General features: G+C 34.6%; 1 protein-coding gene across 2 annotated transcripts in view; it reads right to left on the reverse strand.

The window, feature by feature from the left end:
• Positions 1–5336: 5336 nt before the first annotated feature.
• MOSMO (modulator of smoothened) overlaps positions 5337–19379 on the reverse strand; it is a 69006-nt gene continuing 54963 nt past the window's right edge. For both annotated transcript variants that reach the window (XM_031942080.1, XM_031942075.1), the window contains 2 exons: positions 9110–9322; positions 5337–7670 (listed from right to left, as the gene is read on the reverse strand). In XM_031942080.1, coding sequence (XP_031797940.1) covers positions 7486–7670; positions 9110–9322 — 398 coding nt within the window. In that variant the 3' untranslated portion in view covers positions 5337–7485. The remainder of the gene's footprint in view (positions 7671–9109; positions 9323–19379) is intronic.

The raw sequence follows: 19379 nt of genomic DNA on the forward strand, positions 1-19379 counted from the left end.
TTACTGAGACCAAGAAATCAATTTCTGAAACTAAGACGGGAATCCATATCCTCAGTCACCTTCACAAAAAAAATTGGTTAATAGATAGCCAAAGTAAGAGGATTTTAAAAATCAACATTTTTGCCTTTAAAGTCAATTGTTTCAATGCTAAATCTAAAGTACTTGGATAAGGTACTTGAATTCTGACTTTCTGTACTTGCAGTTTTCTTTTTCTTTGACTTGAAAGCTTTGGATTTTGTATATGACATTCCTATGTTTTCAGTTTGGAGTTTCCTTCAAGAGATGATTAGCAGATTCTCACTTTCTCTTTTGGGTCTACTAAATCTGGGCAGTTTTCTTTTATTGATTTCTTGACATATGATGGCCTGATTTTGTGTTTGGTCTTGGTTTTCAGAGAATCAAATGATTTTTATATTATCTTGCCTCAGTCCAGACCTTTCAAATTTTCCTGATGAAATAAGTGAGCATAAGTAAGTAGAAACTTAGGCAGCAATAGAAACCTTGAAAGGTATATAGATGTATGGTGTGTGTGTGTGTGTGCGCCTGTGAGAAATGTTTTCAGAAGAAAACAAATTCTAAAACCAAAGCTCATTTCAAATCAGTAGAATTCCAGTCAAAAGGGGGACATGAGAGACCAGAGAAATCTTTCTCACTCAAGCCCCATCTGATTGATATCTGAAAAGGACTTCAGAAACACCAGTAATAGAGAAAACCAGAGAAATAGAAGCTCTTCTATCTACTCTAAATAAAATGATCAATAGAATCATTAGAAAAAAAAATAAGAAAAAAACCAAACAAACAGAAAGCCAATTAAAAATCTGGTGAAAGAGGAAGAAAGTGGAGGATGGGGGATGGACTACATCAGAAATACCAGCAACCTTGCCCAAATGGTCCTGCCTAAAGGAAATTGGGGCTTTGGACAGAGGTCTTATAAGCCAGTATAACTTCTAATAAGGGCCAGAAGCTAGATACAAAATACATTAGAACAGAAGCAAGGGACAGACTCAGTCCCTGTGAGTTACTATGCAGGGAGATAGAGCCCTCTGTAGAGTACTTAATGCCATAGCAGGGCCAAATCAGTGGCTGTATGAAGAGTCTTGCAATGGTTGTGCAGGAGTGTAGACCTAAGTCCAGAATGTCCACCAACTCATGGCGTCTGGGAGGGCTACAGCAAAGGAAACTAGCATAGGCCAGAGCCTTCAGAGGACTGTCAGCAAGCTGAGATAGAGACAGCATTTGGGACCTCATACCAGCCGCCTTACAGTACAGCTGTGGCATCCATACTCGAGAGGCAACTGCACTCATAACAAGATCTACTTGGCTCAACAACTAAAAGCAGAGCTTCAAAAAAAAAAAAAAAAAAAAAAAAAAAAAAAGATGACTTGGTCACAAGGATTCCAAGAATGCCTGGGAGAAATAGAGCAAGAAATAAACATAAATGAAATGAGAGTCTGAGAGGAAAAAAATGAAATAATAATAATAGCATAGCATAAGAGAGAGAAAACCTTACCCAAATAATAAACTCCTTGAAAAACAGAATGGAACATGATAATGTTCTTTATGATGAACTAATGACTCTATGAGACAACACAATGTATGAGAGCCAAGTCAAAAGGCTGGAAAAAAATTAAAGTATTAAAAATGAGTGATCTGGAAAAAGTCTGGATTGAGGAAAGATAATATAAGAATCATTTGATTATCTGAAAACCAAGACTAAACAGAAAACCAGGCCATTGTATATCAAGAAATCAATAAAACTGCCCAGATCTAGTAGACCCAAAAGAGAAAGCAAAAATAAAACTCCAAACTGAAAACACCTAGGAATTTCATATTAAAAATTCAAAGCTTTTGCTAAGTGAAATGAGCAGAACCAGGAGATCATTGTACATGGCAACAAAATTATACGATGATCAATTCTGATGGACGTGCCTCTTTCCAACAATGAGATAATTCAGATCAGTTCCAATGATGTTGTGATGAAGAGAGCCATCTGCACCCAGAGAAAGGACCATGGGAGCTGAGTGTGGACCACAACATAGCATTTTCACTCTTTCTGTTGCTGTTTGTTTGCATTTTGTTTTGTTTTTTTTCTTCTTGATCTGATTTTTCTTGTGCAGCAAGATAACTATAAATATATATACATATATTGGATTTAACAAATATTTTAATATATTTAACATGTATTGGATTACCTGTCAACCATGGGGGGGGGAAGAAAGGGAAAATTTGGAACACAAGGTTTTGCAAGGGTCAATAATGAAAAATGACCTATGCAATATGTTTTGCAAATAAAAAGAGAAAAATTCAACTTTCAAGTAAAAAAAAAAAAAATAACTGCAAGTATATAAGGTCAGAATTCAAGGACCCACAGCCAGGATTGTACAAGATTATGTTTCAACCACTATAAATGAGAAGAAACATTTCAAAATGCAATCTTCTAAAAGGCAAAAGCAAAAGGCTTACAATAAGAACAACTTAAGTTGCAAAAAGCATAATTCTTCAGGGGAAGAGGTAAATAGGAAGAAACTTTCAAATTTTCCTGATGGAATAATCATAGCTGAGTAGAACCAAAGGTAACAACAGAAACCTTGAAAGGTACATAGATGTATTTTATGTGTGTGTGTGTGTGTGTGTAATTAGAAAATACTTTAGTGTTGTTCAGTTGTTTTAATTGTGTCTAACTTTTTGTGATCCTGAAAAAGATACTTGGAGTGGATGACCATTTTCTTCTCCATTTTACAGATGAGGAAACTGAGGCAAACTGAGTTAAGTGATTTGCTCAATGTCACAGCTACTAAGGGTCTGAGGATGGATTCAAATTAAGGTCTTTCTGACTTCAGGCACAATACTCTATCTAGTGTGCGGCCTAACTACCCTCTCTAATGAGAGGAGAAGAGATAATTCCTCCCATTACCTTCAAGGAGCACAGAAAGGGGAAGTAAGAAAATAAGTACAAGGCCTAGATGTGGTTTTGTTCTCTTTGGTTTTAAGACAGGAAGAAAAGAGAGGAAGAAAGAAGCAGACAGAGGATTACTATATCAAATAATGGGGTATATGAGAAGAACATATAAAATAAAATATGAACTGAGCAAAGAATGGTTGAACATACATGTAAGTTTAATGTAGAAATACATTAAACTCAACAAGAAAATATGCAATAATAGTAAAAGGAGATAGAAGCATATTGAAGGGAGGGTAGAATCAGAAAGGAGCAATTACAAGCAAGATAAATTACCTTTAAAGAATTGCTCAAGAAAGAGGAATAAAAAGAGATAAAATAAAAGTAATAGGATCTGGGATTAGTGAAAAAATAAGGGACAGAAAGAAGGTTAGGGACAGACCACTTTGATTACAGACTGCTAGTGTTGATCAGATTAATTCTTTCTCCCTTCTTTTACCTTTGTAAAGGAAGTATGGGACAAAGAAAGGAAAAAGTACAAAGTCATGATAGAGAGAAATATATAATTAACAATCAAAACAGTGAACACGAATGACATAAGCTCATAAAATGTAGCAAGTGGATTAGAATGCAGAATTCTAAAATACATTTAAAAGCAGCACTTTTGCAATGTAAAGATTAATTAGAGTTAAAATTAAGAGTTGGAAAAGAATTTATTATGCTTTAGATTAATTCAAATCAATTGAATCAGTTTTAGTTTGTTTAGTAGACAATTTATTTTGATAAACTTGCTCGATAACAAAAATACAAGTGAAGAAAATTATGTTCATTTTATACAGCTTGTATTAACAATTTGTTTTGAGATTATTAATTGAAAAATGTTATAACCAATTAAAAAAACAATCCTTAATAAAGTTTGGGATAATATACAGACTTTGAGCACAAACTTTAAAATCTCTTGAGGTGATAACAACCATGGACTCTTTTGTAGGGAATACTACCCATTCAGACATTTTTTTTTCCTTCATATATTTATCCTTCAAAATTTCTAGGACAGCTTTGTTTTAAACTGTGATGGTATTTTTAAAAAATCTCTATATACACATATACATATATATGTATATATATATATATATATATATATATGTATGTGTGTGTGTGTGTGTGTGTGTGTGTGTATTTTTTTATATTTATATTTTAATAGGGGAGGGGGCAAACTTAGGTTCTGGAAAAACAGTTATGACAGTCATAAAAACTTATGACCAAAGAATCTTTTTAACAAAGAAAAACAAATTATACATGTGGTATTCTGAGAAAGTCCACGCTGTAAGATAAAACTGAGATAGCTTCCTGAAAGCTAAAGCACATTCACCACTTTTTTCCAGGGTCTATCTACCAAATCAGATTATCCTTGATACCAGGATTTCCATTTAACATAACATACAAAAGAATTTATTCACAGAATGTCAAATTGGGACATCAAACCTTTGGGTAAAAGAGTGAAAATTAGTTAGGTGTTTTGGTCATCTAGAATGGTAAGATAAGAGCTGTCCTTCAAAAACAAAACAAAACAAAACAGAAAAAGGTGGAGTCAAGAAAATTACATAAACATATTAAAAACATAGAACATGGATTACCTTTGGAAAGAACCATACTGAAATAATTGTTTTTAATGAATTAAAGATTTTAAATGTTTACAGATATCTAGATGCGTTCAATAGGAACTTCCTAGAGTTTAAAACTAATTAAACCATGTGCAAATAAAACCTATAAATAGTTTTCAGCAGATTTTACAGTGACGCTCTTAGGTATGAAAAAATGTACACAACTTTAAAAACAAACAGACAAAAGTTTGACAAATGATTGCACCATAAACAGTGTTTTATATACAGTTTATAAGATATGATTTTCTGCTATAAATTAATACTGTACTATATAGTACTTAATATAGTGACCTTATTAAAGGCAACTGCAAATAGTTGTCTATTTTTTTCACTTACAGGATTTATAGATTTCTTTATGTAAATGGTTTCATTTCCATGTTTGGACCAAAGTCCAAAGATTCGACTTCACATACTACTAGATGAAGTTGGGGTTGCTTTGCTCCTGGGTTTAATAGCCAGTGGGTCTGGCCAGTGGATGTTTCCAACACATTGGTCATTCACACACTGGATATTTTCCAAGATGATGATGAAATTAGAGACATTTTGATGGTTTTGAGAACAGATACTAAACAAAATCCTAAGACTTGTCATTTTACACATAATACCATTGTAAGTGAAGGAAGTAAACAAGTGGGGAAATTCTTAGCAGCTGAGAAACTCTCTCTCCCCATGCCCATGATCCAGTTAAAATATTTGTTAAACTATTTACAATAAGATTGATCTTTTGGAAGAAGAAAAGCTCTTAGTCATATCATAAATTAATTTGAACCATACTTTGCTAACACTTTATTCAGTGGTATAACGGTTATATCCAAAGCTTCACTTCAAAGTGACCCATTTTATTTGAGGACCAACCAAATCTCAATTGGCATAACGACCCAGCAATCAAACATCCAGAGAACATGTCTAGTAGTATTTTTATAATTGGATAGACATAATACTTTAGAAAAAAGTTTTTTCCTCTTAGAATTTTTGTTAAAGTGATGGAAAAAAAAAAATCACTGTTTAACATTTGGAAAATATTCCACAGATATAATACTCCAAGAATTCTCAAAACCAAAGCGAGCTGATATACTGGGGATTTATTTTAACACTAAAATATTTGTCAATTAACAGTGGAGGTATATGAATGGTGAACAGGTATATATGAACTACATTAGAGTTTCTGTTTTCTTATCTGACAAGGGAGCCACCCCTTTACCTTCCAGGCCCCATTTCCATCACATAACTCCATGTATACTTCAAAATACAATGTGGCTTTCTAGAAAACTCTCTGCAATTACAATTTAGGCTTGTAATTCTTTTGACAGGTATATTTGGTTTGCCATTTCACTATAAAGATCAAAGACTTGACTCTACTGCCAAAAAAATGCCCCGATCCACTACAAAGAGGAAAATATCTATAGTGTATTAATTTCAAGGGGAAAGTGAACTGAGGGAAGTGAGAAATGAAGGGAATGAAGGAAAGAGAGACATAACTATTTGTGGCTTAAGGTTAGCTGAAGTGTCTCTTTTAGGAAGAAACTTAAGTTGTGAGTTTAGACAACCTTTAAAGTAAATGCACATTTTAAAATGTTAGCTTTTAGCAAACAAGGCATAGAAAATAAAAAGGTATTGCTCAGGTTTTTGATGGAGATGAATTAATAATGCTTAGAGATGGAACAATATAAGCTCATTTTTTATGGAAGTATGAAGTTAGTATTAGTAAATGACCAAAATACTGCTGCCTATATTCACTAGTGAGCTTTGTATTTATGTAGAATTGCTGTGCTTAAACCTAGATCAATTCATTATTCATGTTACAAAGCAAGTAGAAAAAAGAATCTCTGTACAACAGACAACAGCTGATAATAATTTAAATAGTGTCAGATTTCCCAAATTTGGGTTTGAAGTATGACATGATCTTGCTTTTTACCCTCATATACAAATAAATTAACCATACAAAGAATCTTTAGCTTAACTTAAAATTGCACCTAGAAAAGTATGGGATTATTTGTACCTATTACAAAAACCTGTTAAAATCAAGGGCTGCTACAAAGAATGAGGTAAACTGAAGACTCTCTCCACACTGCAGCCTTCAGAGAAATGGCTTTTTCTATTGAGTTCTAGGTTTGCACACCACAGTGTTTTGCTAGCAAAGCATTCCAAGTTCTCTTCCAGGAATTGTGTAGGTATATATATGTATATAGACATATATACATACACATATATATATGTATATATACACACATACACACACTGTATACTGCATCAGCAATATATATATATATATATTATATATGTATATAAATATAAGGAAGATTCCCCCCAGCCCCAAAAGAACATATTTCTTAATTTTTCTTGTTAAATTTTTTTTAAACACAGAGAGTGGGAAATTTAAGGATTTTTTTTCAACACATATTTTAGCAAACACATTTTGATCTATTGGCTTCTTGGTGCAGTAATGCAACAGCAATTCATTTGGGGGCCAAAGGTTTATCTTATTACAAGGGAGTTTTGTACACTAATATCTTAGGAAGTGAGGCCAGCCTCACTTGAACTTTTCTTGCAACCATCTGGTCCACCATTAGTTCATAAATACTTAAAAAATTAATCAGACAAAAACGGAACGGTACAGTCATTTAGGGCCATATGCTTTTCAATATAAAGCATTCTTCTTCACTAGGTTGCTATCACAGTGCAGACCTGACTGCCTGAATATGCTCAGGAGATTTAGTCAATGTTGTCTGTATTTGGTTATGGAAAAGGCTCTCCATTTTAATCCAAAGTGCATAGTGAGAACGAGTCAACACATTTCTCTTTTCAGTAACAGACAGCTTCATCTAAGCATCCTCCTGCGAACAGGACTGCTCAGATGCCTTGCCTTCGTCTTCCCCACCCTCCATCTTTCCCAAAAAAGAAGTCAAGCAGTTTAGACATTCATCAGCCAGGTAAACAAACTTTGCCAGCAAATAGAAGTCCCACTATTGTAAAGAAAATTGATAAGACAAATAGTACATATGAAGACCCAACTACTGTATTGTTGGGCAGTTTATAAGGTTGACCTCCAACTTCATTGATGTAAAATCCTATTGGAAATATTAGGGCAGCCATACAGAAAAGGATCACTGTAAAACAAACCAAAAAACCAGATATTAGTTTGGTGATTTGAAAAACAATGACAATTTGGCAAACACACATGTACGAAATTTGTTAAATTTAATAAAGAGGTGGGGAAATGTGCCAGAGATATTATTAACAACATCAAGAGTAAATAAACATCCTGTTTAGGGTGGTTTACTATTACACATTGATTTGAATACACTCAGTACTTTGACCATAACTATAAAGAGTAAAAGATTTATATAACATGGTTATATAACCTTTAACATAGTGTTATTCCTATCTTCAACATCTAAACTGTAAAAGTTTTTTTATGACATTTGCTAAGTATACTTTATTCTACAGAACAATTCTAACTAATTCATTGGTTAGGATGCTCTGAATGGATGCTCACTTATGAAGTATAGATCCAAAGATAAAGTATAACATAAAAATTTGGTGTTATTTATTACAACATTAAAAAGACTATTTGGATTTTTTATTACTTCCTTTCAAATATCAATATTCTTCCTATGTTTTGTATGGTTACAAGTCATGGAACATTGCAGTCTCTGAAGAAGTGAAAGTAAAAATCACCTTAAAGATAAAAGAGGCACATGGTCAATATGAGCAAGCTGAAACATAGTACAAACCAGAAATGGCAAAGAAGTGGAATAAAGGATGTTATCAAAGAACTGTATTAGACAAAAAGGAGGAGGAGGAAGAGGAGAAGAAGAAAGGCTGGCTGTGTGCTTCACTGGCATTATGTGTAATGTCAGCAGAACACAAGGAATGACCTAGCACACTGTGTGAAAGCTCTGTGGTGAATGTATACTGCAAGAGTTGCATGAGATGGGCAAGCAGAACTAGGTTGCAGTATGTATCACTGGAGGGAACACCCATATGGATGAGCTTTCAGCTCCACTTGTATATACTGAATATTTCTTTTATTCTGATATAAACTAAATTAGAGATAAAAGCCTGCTGCGCTCATTCAGACAAAAATACCTGGAAGATATTTCACTATACTGACACAGAAAGTAGGAAAAACAAAGATTCACCACTGCCTATATGTCCTGGGGAATTTAGCAACTAAGAGATAGCTAAATCATTGTCCAAATAGTTACTTTTCACCTTAAACAATATTCTAAAGAAAATAAATGTCATAACAAAATGAGAAACAAATTCATTAAATAATTAAGAAAACAGAAGTTTTTTTGAAAAAAAAAAGTCAAAGTTTTTGAAATACTAATCCTTAAATAAAAGGTCTGATTTGGGAGAGACTGCATGTCTTACCTAATTCTCTTTTGATATAGTGCCTATCACACACAATTGACCACATAATGGTTATGCCAAACACATTTGAGTTCTTTGAGGTTCAGGAAAGACAGATTACTTGCCTTTATTTTTGTTCATAAAAACATGTCTGTTTTCTTGACAAGTTTGGCAAACACAGATTACTTACTTCCAGTGAATGCTATCCAACGCGCATATTTTGTAGCTTCTCTTCGCCAATGGGAAGCCACCAGCAAGCCACATGTGACAGTCAATGAAATGATTCCCATGATGATGAAAAATAACGTGGTAACCCATTCAGGGGGAAGCCGGGGAGGGATACATGTCCTGTCACGTCCATGGATCGTTTGACACTGCCGTACAAGGCCCACAGTGAGTGCTCCTAGAAAGAAGCAAAATGTGGGGAAATATTTATGGGGCTGTTGAGGTACTTGTCCTCCCCCCAAAAACAAACTGAGCTATACTTAATTTGTTAAGTCACAGGGTTAAAGCAACTCTGCTTCACAAAATGCTATTTAGAGATAGTAAACTCTAAATTTGAGGAAAGCTGGAAACGAGGTCAATCCAGAACATTTAATTCCACTACAATGAGGTTTGTTTAACACATGCAGTAAATACTTTCTAATGAAAGTTTTACAAATGACTAAATATTAGGAAAAACTACATTGTCAAAGTTAAGCAGATTAAGACACTACATAAACTTTCCCACTAAACTCTTGCAAATATGCTAGAAGAGACTGTTTCCCATTTTGTAAATTCAGTAATCTTAAAACATAATAAAAATACTATATCCACAATCTGAAAGTCACTAGGCATGGCTTGTCAGAAAACCATTACAGCGCTAGCAGTGAAAAGTATATGAAGAAAATATTTAAGTCTTAACAATTAGTGGTTATTAGAAAGTATTGTTTCCTTTTTATCATTAAAATAGTTTCACACCAACACTCTGATTTCTCCTTTACTCAACAAAGATTTAATAAGTGTCTGCAATTTACAAGATACTGAAGGTGATCAATAAGAGAACTTTACTTTAATGTTTCCATTCTAATAGATAAATAGGATGTGAATAAGCTAAGAACATAACTACAACACAAAAAATATAAATATATGAAAGAGGTGTACACAAGTACTCAGTTGTAAGCAGCATTAGAAAGAAAGACAAAAAATTCCATTCTACAACCTATGAAAGAGGGAAAACTTTGGATATGTTCATGGAATGTAAATTTGGCTAGATCACAGGATACATAGGGAAAAAATAGCATGCAATAAGGCAAGGCAGGCTGCAGCCAAAAAGTAAAGGGTCTTGATTACAAGAATGATGTCTGGAACTAGATTAAGGAGCCAGCAAGGATCTATGACAAATTGTGAGTAAATATATGCATTAATGAAGGTTAATACGGCAACAGTGTGAAGGAGTGAAGAGTTAGAAAAGACTGACTATAGGGACATTTCAATGGTTTAAATGAGATGTAATGAGGATCTTGGCTAGTAGTATTGGTAATGAATGAAAAAGAGATGTTCTATGCTGGAGTTCATGGAAGTAGAATCAAAATTACTGGCAACTATTTTGATATGGGACTTAAAGGAGGGGAAAGATGACTCATTCTAAACCTCAGGTGAGTGGAAGAATGGCACTGCCATTAATAGTAAGAGAAACTCCAAAGATCAGGTTTGAAGAAAAGATTGAGTACAGTTTAAGAATTTACTCACAGAACCTCAGACTCAGAGGTTAGAGGTTTGATATGCATTTAAAAAACAATAACACTCATCACTGGGCTTATATCCCAAAGAGATCTTAAAGAAGGGAAAGGGACCTGTATGTGCAAGAATGTTTGTGGCAGCCCTCTTTGTAGTGGCCAGAAACTGGAAACTAAGTGGATGCCCATCAATTGGAGAATGGTTGGGTAAATTGTGGTATATGAATATTATGGAATATTATTGTTCTGTAAGAAATGACCAGCAGGATGATTTCAGAAAGGCCTAGAGAGACTTACACGAACTGATGCTGAGTGAAACGAGCAAGACCAGGAGATCATTATATACTTCAACAACAATACTATATGATGATCAATTCTGATGGACCTGGCCATCCTCAGCAATGAGATGAACCAAATCAGTTCCAATGGAGCAGTAATGGAAGCAGCTACACCCAGTGAAAGAACTCTGGGAGATGACTAAGAACCATTACATTGAATTCCCAATCCCTATATTTTTGCCCGCCTGCATTTTTGATTTCCTTCACAGGCTAATTGTACAATATTTCAGAGTTCAATTCTTTTTGTACAGCAAAATAATGGTTTGGAAATGCATAATTATTTTGTATTTAATTTATACTTTAACATATTTAACATGTATTGATCATCCTGCCATCTAGGGGAGGGGGTGGGGGGGAAGGAGAAGAAAAATTGGACAAAAGGTTTGGCAATTGTCAATGCTGTAAAATTACCCATGCATATAACTTGTAAATAAAAAGCTATTAAAAATTAAAAAAAAAAAACATTAACACTTCATTCACCATTAAGAACTATGGAAGAAAGTGTTACTCCTATTTGTTTCAAACAACACTTGGAACAAAAGTTACCTAAGAAAATAAATGCCTGGGGAATCTATTTAAAAACAACAGATTCCTGTTACTTTTTCATTGGAAAGATTTCTTTCCAGAAAAGAACCCGTTGACCTAAGATCATGATTTTCATTTGTCCTATTTATATTTTTACTCAGTAAGATAAAGATGCCTGTCATTAACAAGTGACTTCCTTAAGAAAAAAAATTGTGCATTCAGTGTGCTCCTGATATGTGATGGACTGGCAGTGGAGGAGGAGGTTGTGACAATATTGTGGGTTTTTTAGCACCTTGGTTTTGCTAGTAAAGTATTTTTAGAAACAAGAATGAAATTGAGAGTAAATGAAGGAAGAAGTAGATTATAGTCTCAAATGGTTCTAGAATCTTGGAAAATTTTTTTCAAGTGCTAACTACATATGACCCTAGCTCTTTTAATTACAGTTATCAGAGAATATAGAGAGAAATTAAATTCAGACATTACAGCACTAAAATGAGCCCACACTTGGGTTTATATGGTGATCTTTGCACAGAAGAAAGGAATTTAAATGTAGGATTTTTTTTTTTTTTTTGAGCTAAGACTAAGATATACATACACACAAGAGGGAAAGAATGTATGCTGACTTCCACAGTAACCTTATGCCTGACTCTAGCCATATATGTCAAAGTGAAATAATTAAGTTAAAATTTCCTGGACCTCTAATAATCTTTAAAATCTTGCTATAATTATTTGAAACAAATTGGAAAACTAGAGAAGAAAAGATAACAATGAACATATAACTGTCCTTAAATTATTCTCCTGCCACCATTCCCCCTACTCTCAACATTTTCTTGAAGAGAAAACATGAAGGGGAGAGACTCCTACAAAACTATTAACTTATGATGACAAAGCATTTTCTTGTACTTTTGAAAATAAAGAAGACATTCACAGCAGTACTCAAAAACTGAGAACAGGAAACTGCTCTCCTGACCACTGAGCAAAGGAAGGCCTCAAACAACAAGTTAACTTCTGTAGTCACTATTCTATATATGAAAGCAGATTGTTATATGAAAGGCTGTGAAAAAAGACCATAGAAAAGACTTACAAAATATCATCTTTAAAAAAAATTCCCCAAATACAACAGTAAAATATAGTCTGATGAATTCTGATTACAGCTGATTTAATTAATCAAAAGCACTTTATACTAAAAAGATGAGGGAGCGAAAAGACTGCTCATGTATAACTCCCAAGTCAGATATTATACAAAGCTGCCACAAAGAAGAAAGAATAGTGATCAAAATACTCAAAAATCCTTAGGAGGGAAAAAAAAAAAAAAAGGTTGGCAGCAAAACCCATGACCTCAAAAGTTTACATACAAATGCCCTGAGTTTAGGTAAAAGATAACAGGTACTAGAAGTCCTAACACAAGAAGGCAAATTTGATATAATAGTTTTCACTGAGCCTTGGTGGGATGAAGCTCATGACTAAGCCATGGTTCTGACTGTGTAAATCTTACTTTGATGAAACTGGATAGGTAAAGGATAGTAAAGGTGAGACAGTATACATGAAGAAAGCATATTCCTGTAAAAAATTTGGGAACCAGAGAAACTAAGGATGACAGAGAGTACTTGAATGTGAAATAAAAATGATTTTGTCACTGAAATATACTGTACCACCTGGACAGAAAGGACATTTTGAAATAGGAGAAATTTAGGAAACAGACCATAAATCTTGCTTAGAGGTGTGATAGAGTAGTGTTATTGGTCCTCCAGTATTCATAATTCTTCTAGAACTTTTTCTATGCCCAAAGCAAAGTTGCTAATAGTTTCCTGATTTACCTTAGTAATAATTTCATCCTTCAGAAGGTGAAAGAACCAACAAGGAAAAATTCTATATTGGATTTAGTTCTTCTTAACAGGAAAGAATTGGCTTGTGGATTGGAAATGGAATTCTGAGGAAGTGATCATTACATCCTAGAATTTGCAATAAAAGAAGGCAAGAAAATCTTGGCATAATCTGACATACATTTGGAATTCTGAGAAAGTCAGTTTTAAAGAGTTAAGAGTAAAGATAGGATATAAGTAAAGTAAAAAAAGATGAATGATATTCTGAAGATACAAAGGGAAACTATTCTTATCAAATTTGCAAATGACAGAAAGTTGGAAGAGTTAGTTAATACAATGGATGACAGAACCAGGATCAAAAGACGATAAGCTTGAGCACTGGGCTAAAATCCAATAAGGATTGTAAAAGCAAAGTCTCACACAGATTATAAAAACAAGCAATTTCACAAATATAAGATGAGCAAAAGCACAGTAAGCAGCTGTTTTTGAATAGATATAGAAATTTTAGTCAGCTCCAAGCTCAATTTGAACCAAAAGTGATATGCCAAAAAAAAAAAAAAAAAAATCTTGTGTTGTATTAAACAAGACCACACACTCCTGAGTCTTATAATAAGAGAGATCTAACTTCCAGGAAGAAGAAGGTGATAGTTCTACTCTCCTTTGTCCTTGTCAGAAGTATTGTGTTCAGTTAAGAGTGCCACAGTTTAAAAGATTTGATAAGCTTGGGAGAGTGTCCAAAAGAGGGCGATAAGAATAGCAAAGGCCTTAAGTCCTTATTATTAATACTGCTTGAAGGAGCCATACATGCTTAGTTTGGAGAATTTAATCTGATAGAAAAAAATTTCCATTTGTAATTGCCTTCAGATTTTATTTTGAAGATTTTTCCATAGAATAATTCATTCCGCATTGTCACAAATCAAATATACTCTCACTTCTCAAATATATTTCTGAAAGCACATAGTTAGATAAAAGTATATGAAACATTTCTCCTTTTCTCTAATGCAGGATATATTATTGCTCTAGTCTAATTTACCTTTCCGTGTATATGGTTAAAGTCCTTGAAGACTGACTTACTTTGCTTTCCTTTTTTAGCTAGAATTCAATCTAATATAAAGCATTATGTACACACTTGGGGAAAAGTTCTTCATCAAAATTATAGACATACCTTCAACAAACTAAGTAAAAGAATCTTTTTGTCTCTCATGGAACAGTAGTGCCTCTGTGTATACTGAATTTGATTACTAAAAATCAAGATAAAACAATTCAACACCTGCATTTTGAAGGAAAGGAACCTAATGTTGATTAGTAAGAAGAAAATGTAAAGTAACTAGTAAAATGAATCTCCAAGTATTTATTGTTTATATTTATTATGTACTGTTATATAGAGATATGACAATTAGTAAAATATATCAATTTCAATGAAAAAGAACCTCTTAAGATACATTTTATATCTGGTGAAAGCAGATGGTTTGTTAACATTATTTCATGGGTGTTGCCTTAGAACAACTCAATTTGTAGCTTGGAATCACAGAGCTGAATGATAGATACAGATAACTCAGATCAAGTCCTTTATTTTAATGCTTAGGAAACTAAAGGCCAAGGATGTGAAGGCAGAACTGGTAAGTGTTCATATTTGTACTACATTGTGCTTTTCACTATCACTATCACATTATTACCTCCTTGGTACCTGTTAAATTACAGTCACATGTACTGTTACATAAATTAGGTCATACACGCAGGTTTTTAATATATATCACAAACAAAAGGTATTCAATAAATATCTGCTGAATTGAATGGAATATCTGAGTATTGTTATATTCAAGTACTTAAAAGAACAAAAGTCCATCAGTAGATAACCCATCTTAGTCAGAACAATTACCTGACTTGCTCTTTCTCTAAATTCCTGCATACAGATCATGCTATGCAGTTTTGTACTTGATTATACTCTATTTTGTTTTATGTTATCTTCTCTAGTTATTCTAAGCTTATGAGGCTTAACCTTCACGAGATTGTAAACACTGGGATAGGTACTGAATCATCCATCTTCTACTTTTCCTTATATCTCCCCTACTCTCTAAGAGTTTCCCACAGCACTGGGCCCATGGGAAGCCCTTAATAAATTCTTGGTGAATGGAAAACAAGCTAAATTTAAAAATCACACTGAATTAAATGTGCTCTCCTCTAGAACGTGTCATTCTGTGTGACAAACTTTATGCTATCTAGGGTTCTCTCTAGCACAGTCTCCTCATGCTCTCCAACTCTCACTCTCTCTTTGCTGAGGCAATAAGAGTTAAGAGACTTGCCCAGGGTCACACAGCTAGAAAGTATCAACAGTCTGTGCTCACATTTGAACTCTGGTCCTCCTGACTCCAGGGCCAATGTTCTATCTACTGTGCCACCTCATTGTCTCCAACTCTCTCTCTCTCAATCCAAAACTGTTCTCAGATATCTGATTGCTCAAAAGGGAAAGGCTCATTGATTTCAATGGTATTAGTGACTGTTAATGGCTTAATATGTTGTCTTCCCCAGAAAGTGTATGTATTTAATTAAGGGACATTGCTTTAAAATAAAGGAATGAGTGACATTTTAGACATCTGGGACATTTAATTGAGAAGATATGTTTAAACAAGGGAAACTTCTTCAGAGAAAGATTCCTGAATTATAGAAATTTGGCAGCCAACTAACTCCTCCCATTTGAAAAGCCTTCCTTCTTTGATTAGGTATTGTACGGTTACAGACCCATGACAGGAATTGAATGGCAAAGATAAATTTCTTGATAGTTTAGAAACTTCCTTTTATATATAGGTACCAGATTTTAGAAATTTAGCACCATATTGCTAGTATAGAGGAGATATTGACTAGCTAAGTTTTCTCTCTTACAATTTCTTGCTTAACCTAAATAGAGAGACAGCATAGTGTTAAGGGATTCCCTGAATTTGTCCTCTTGAATTGCCATATTTTTCAGACATACTGAAGCTAGAATATTGCTGGAGGCCCTGACTTTGTCATGGATGAAATGCTCCCTTCCCCCAGCTGAAATAATTTGCTGTTTCTATCTCATGCTGGACTCCCTGTGTGTGTCCTTGGGAATTAAGACAGATGTCATTCAGTCTGCACCAGATTGAGAAACTATTTTGTGTAGTTGGGACCCTTGTAGATAAGCAGATCATCTTATCTTCATGGTCTACCAGTTCCCAAGGGAAAAGACTGCTGCTTTTGCCAACACTTTTCTCCCCCACTTCAGGAAAAAATTAGTTTTTTTCCCCTTTATTTCATACTTCCCCTTTCCCCTGTAACTTAAATACCCAAGATTTTCCCTGTACTGCTAAGGAGTTTCTGTGTGCTTATTTCCATGTGCATATGCCTTTCTCTTTTTCTTATACATCCAGTTGCAATGCGTGTCTCAAGGACTTGTGATATTGTTTGTGGTTAGCAATGGTCTCATGAAGAAACCTAGCTAGAGGATCTTGGTTCGCATAACAACCCAAAAAAAGGCAATGGGAGAGGGAAAATTGCAGTGATACAGGGAATTTCCTCACTTGTGAGGTCTCGATGTCAGTAATCACAGGTCTATTGCCTATCCACAGCCTGAGGTAGAACTACTATTCTTTGCTGCCCTTCTCCTTTTTGACTGTTCCTCAGTCTCCTCTGTAGGCACATATTATATCTCCTAAGTGTTTTCCAAGGCTCGGTTCAAGGCCCTCAGATCCCTTCTCTTGCTATACACTCTCAGTAACCTCATCATCTCCCAGGGGCATAAATATGTTATGTAAAATCAGGCAGATGACTTAAAGATCTATATGACCAATCTTAGTCTCTCTACTGACATTTAGTAACATATCATCAATTTCCTATTAAACATTTCAAACTGCGCCCTGTAATGACATCTCAAAATCATTATATTTAAAACTGAACTCATCTTTCACCTCAAGTCCTATCCTCCTCCAAACTTCCCCACTTCTTATGAAGACACCATCATTTCTCCAGACTCTTGGGTTCAAAACTTTGGCATTATCCTCTACTCCTTCCTCCCTCCACAAATCTAGTCAGTTGCCAAATCCTGGCATTCTACTGCCTCACTCTTCTCATCAGACCCATCCTCTCTACTTACACACTACTACCTTAATTCAGGTCTACCTCATCTCTAAATTATTGCAATAACCTCTTAATTGGTCTCTCTGGCTCAAGTCTCTTATCAATTCAGTCCATCATGTTCAACACTCCCAAAATAATTTTACTCAAGGGCAGATTTCAGCATGTCATTATGCTACTCAATCAAAGCCAACAGTCCTGGTGACTTTGAGATAAAACATTTCTTAAGATTTTAAAGACTTTTAAAACCTGCCTCCAAGCTTTCTTTCTAACCACATCAAATATTATTCTCCAATCGCATTGCCTCTAAGATCTAGACATACTGGCCTTCTCTATTTTCCTTTTACATAACTCAACATTTCTTATCTCTCTGTACCTTTGCACTGCCCTTTTCATCTGCCTCAGAATCCTATCCCTTCAAGGTGCAGCTAAAGCATTAACTTCTACATGATACTTCTTGTCAATTACTCAAACAAAAAATTAAGCACCTACTATGTGCTAAACACTGTGCTAAGTGCTAGGGACATAAAAAGAGGCAAAAGACAAGTCTGATCCACATATAGTCCATAATTTAATGGGGGAGTGAGAAGAGGGGACAACAAACAAGCAAATATGCAGAAACAAGCTATATACACGATAAATAGGACATAAGAGAATTAATTAGAATTAAGAAGGGTTGGGAAAGGCATTTTTAGCTGGGATTTCCAAGGAATCCATTAAGTAGAAATGAAGAGGGGGGGCATTCTGGGCATGGAAAACAGAGAAAATGCCCAAAGCTAAGAATATTTTGTTTATGGAACAGCAAGGAAGTCATTACCACTGGATCAAAGAGTATGTCTCAGGGAATAAGGTATTAGAACAATGTAAAGATAGGATTGAGATGGGAGTTATGAAAGGCTTTGAACAACAAACAAGATTTTTTATTAAACCCCAAAGGTGATAATGAGCCACTGGATTTTATTTAACCTAGGGAAGGTGGTGATATATTTGGGTATGAGTTTCGGGGGAAATCGCTTTGGCAGCTGAATAAAGGACCAATTAAAGTAGGGAAAAAATTGAGACAGGCAGACTCATCAGTAGGCTATTGTAACAGTCCAAGTGTGAGGTAAGAATCACCACCAGGGTGGTCAAAGTATCAGGGGAGAGAAGGGTGCCTACTGAAGAGATGTTGGAAAGAGATGGGGCAAGAGGCAATAAGGATGACTCCTAGGTTGTGAGCTTGAAAGACTGGAAGGATGGTGGTACCTTCTAGAGCTGGGCTTCTTAAACTATTTCCACTCTCAACCTTTTTGCTAGAGAAATTTTTATGTGACTCTGGGTATATAAGTATATAATATAAGTATACAAGTCACTTACAATAAATCATAATTTCACAACCCCTACATTCAGTCACGTGATCCCAAGTGTGATTATGAGCCACCATTTAAGAAGCTTTACTCTTTAGAAGTAACAAAGGATGAAGAAGTATTTAGTAGGATAGATGAATTCTGTTTTGGACATGTTCAGTTAAAAATATCTACTGTAAGACAATTTGAGATGTCTGAAAAGCAGTTGGAAATGTGAGATTGGACTTCAGCAAAATGTAGTGGAGTAGTGAATATGATGGATTGGATTGATAACAGACTTGAACTAAAGAAACCAATTAAGAGGTTATTGCAATAGTTGAAAGAGGTGAAGAGGACCTGAACTAAAGTAGGAGCTGTATAAATGGAAACAATGGATCTAATGAGAAAAATGTGGCAGTAGAATGGCAGGATTTAGTAATTGATTAGATTTATGGATTGAGGAAGAGGGAGGAGATAATGCCAAGATTTTGAACCTGAAATAGCAGGATAGATTTGATCAGTTTAAAGATGATAATTAAATCAATGGAAGCTGATCGTACCAAGTAAAGTAGTATAAAGGGAGAAGAAAAGAGGCCCCTGAACAAAATCATGTGGAGTTATCTGCAATTAAGATGACAC

This window comes from Sarcophilus harrisii, chromosome 1 (assembly GCF_902635505.1).
Source record: "Sarcophilus harrisii chromosome 1, mSarHar1.11, whole genome shotgun sequence".
Classification (NCBI taxonomy): Eukaryota; Metazoa; Chordata; class Mammalia; order Dasyuromorphia; family Dasyuridae; genus Sarcophilus; species Sarcophilus harrisii.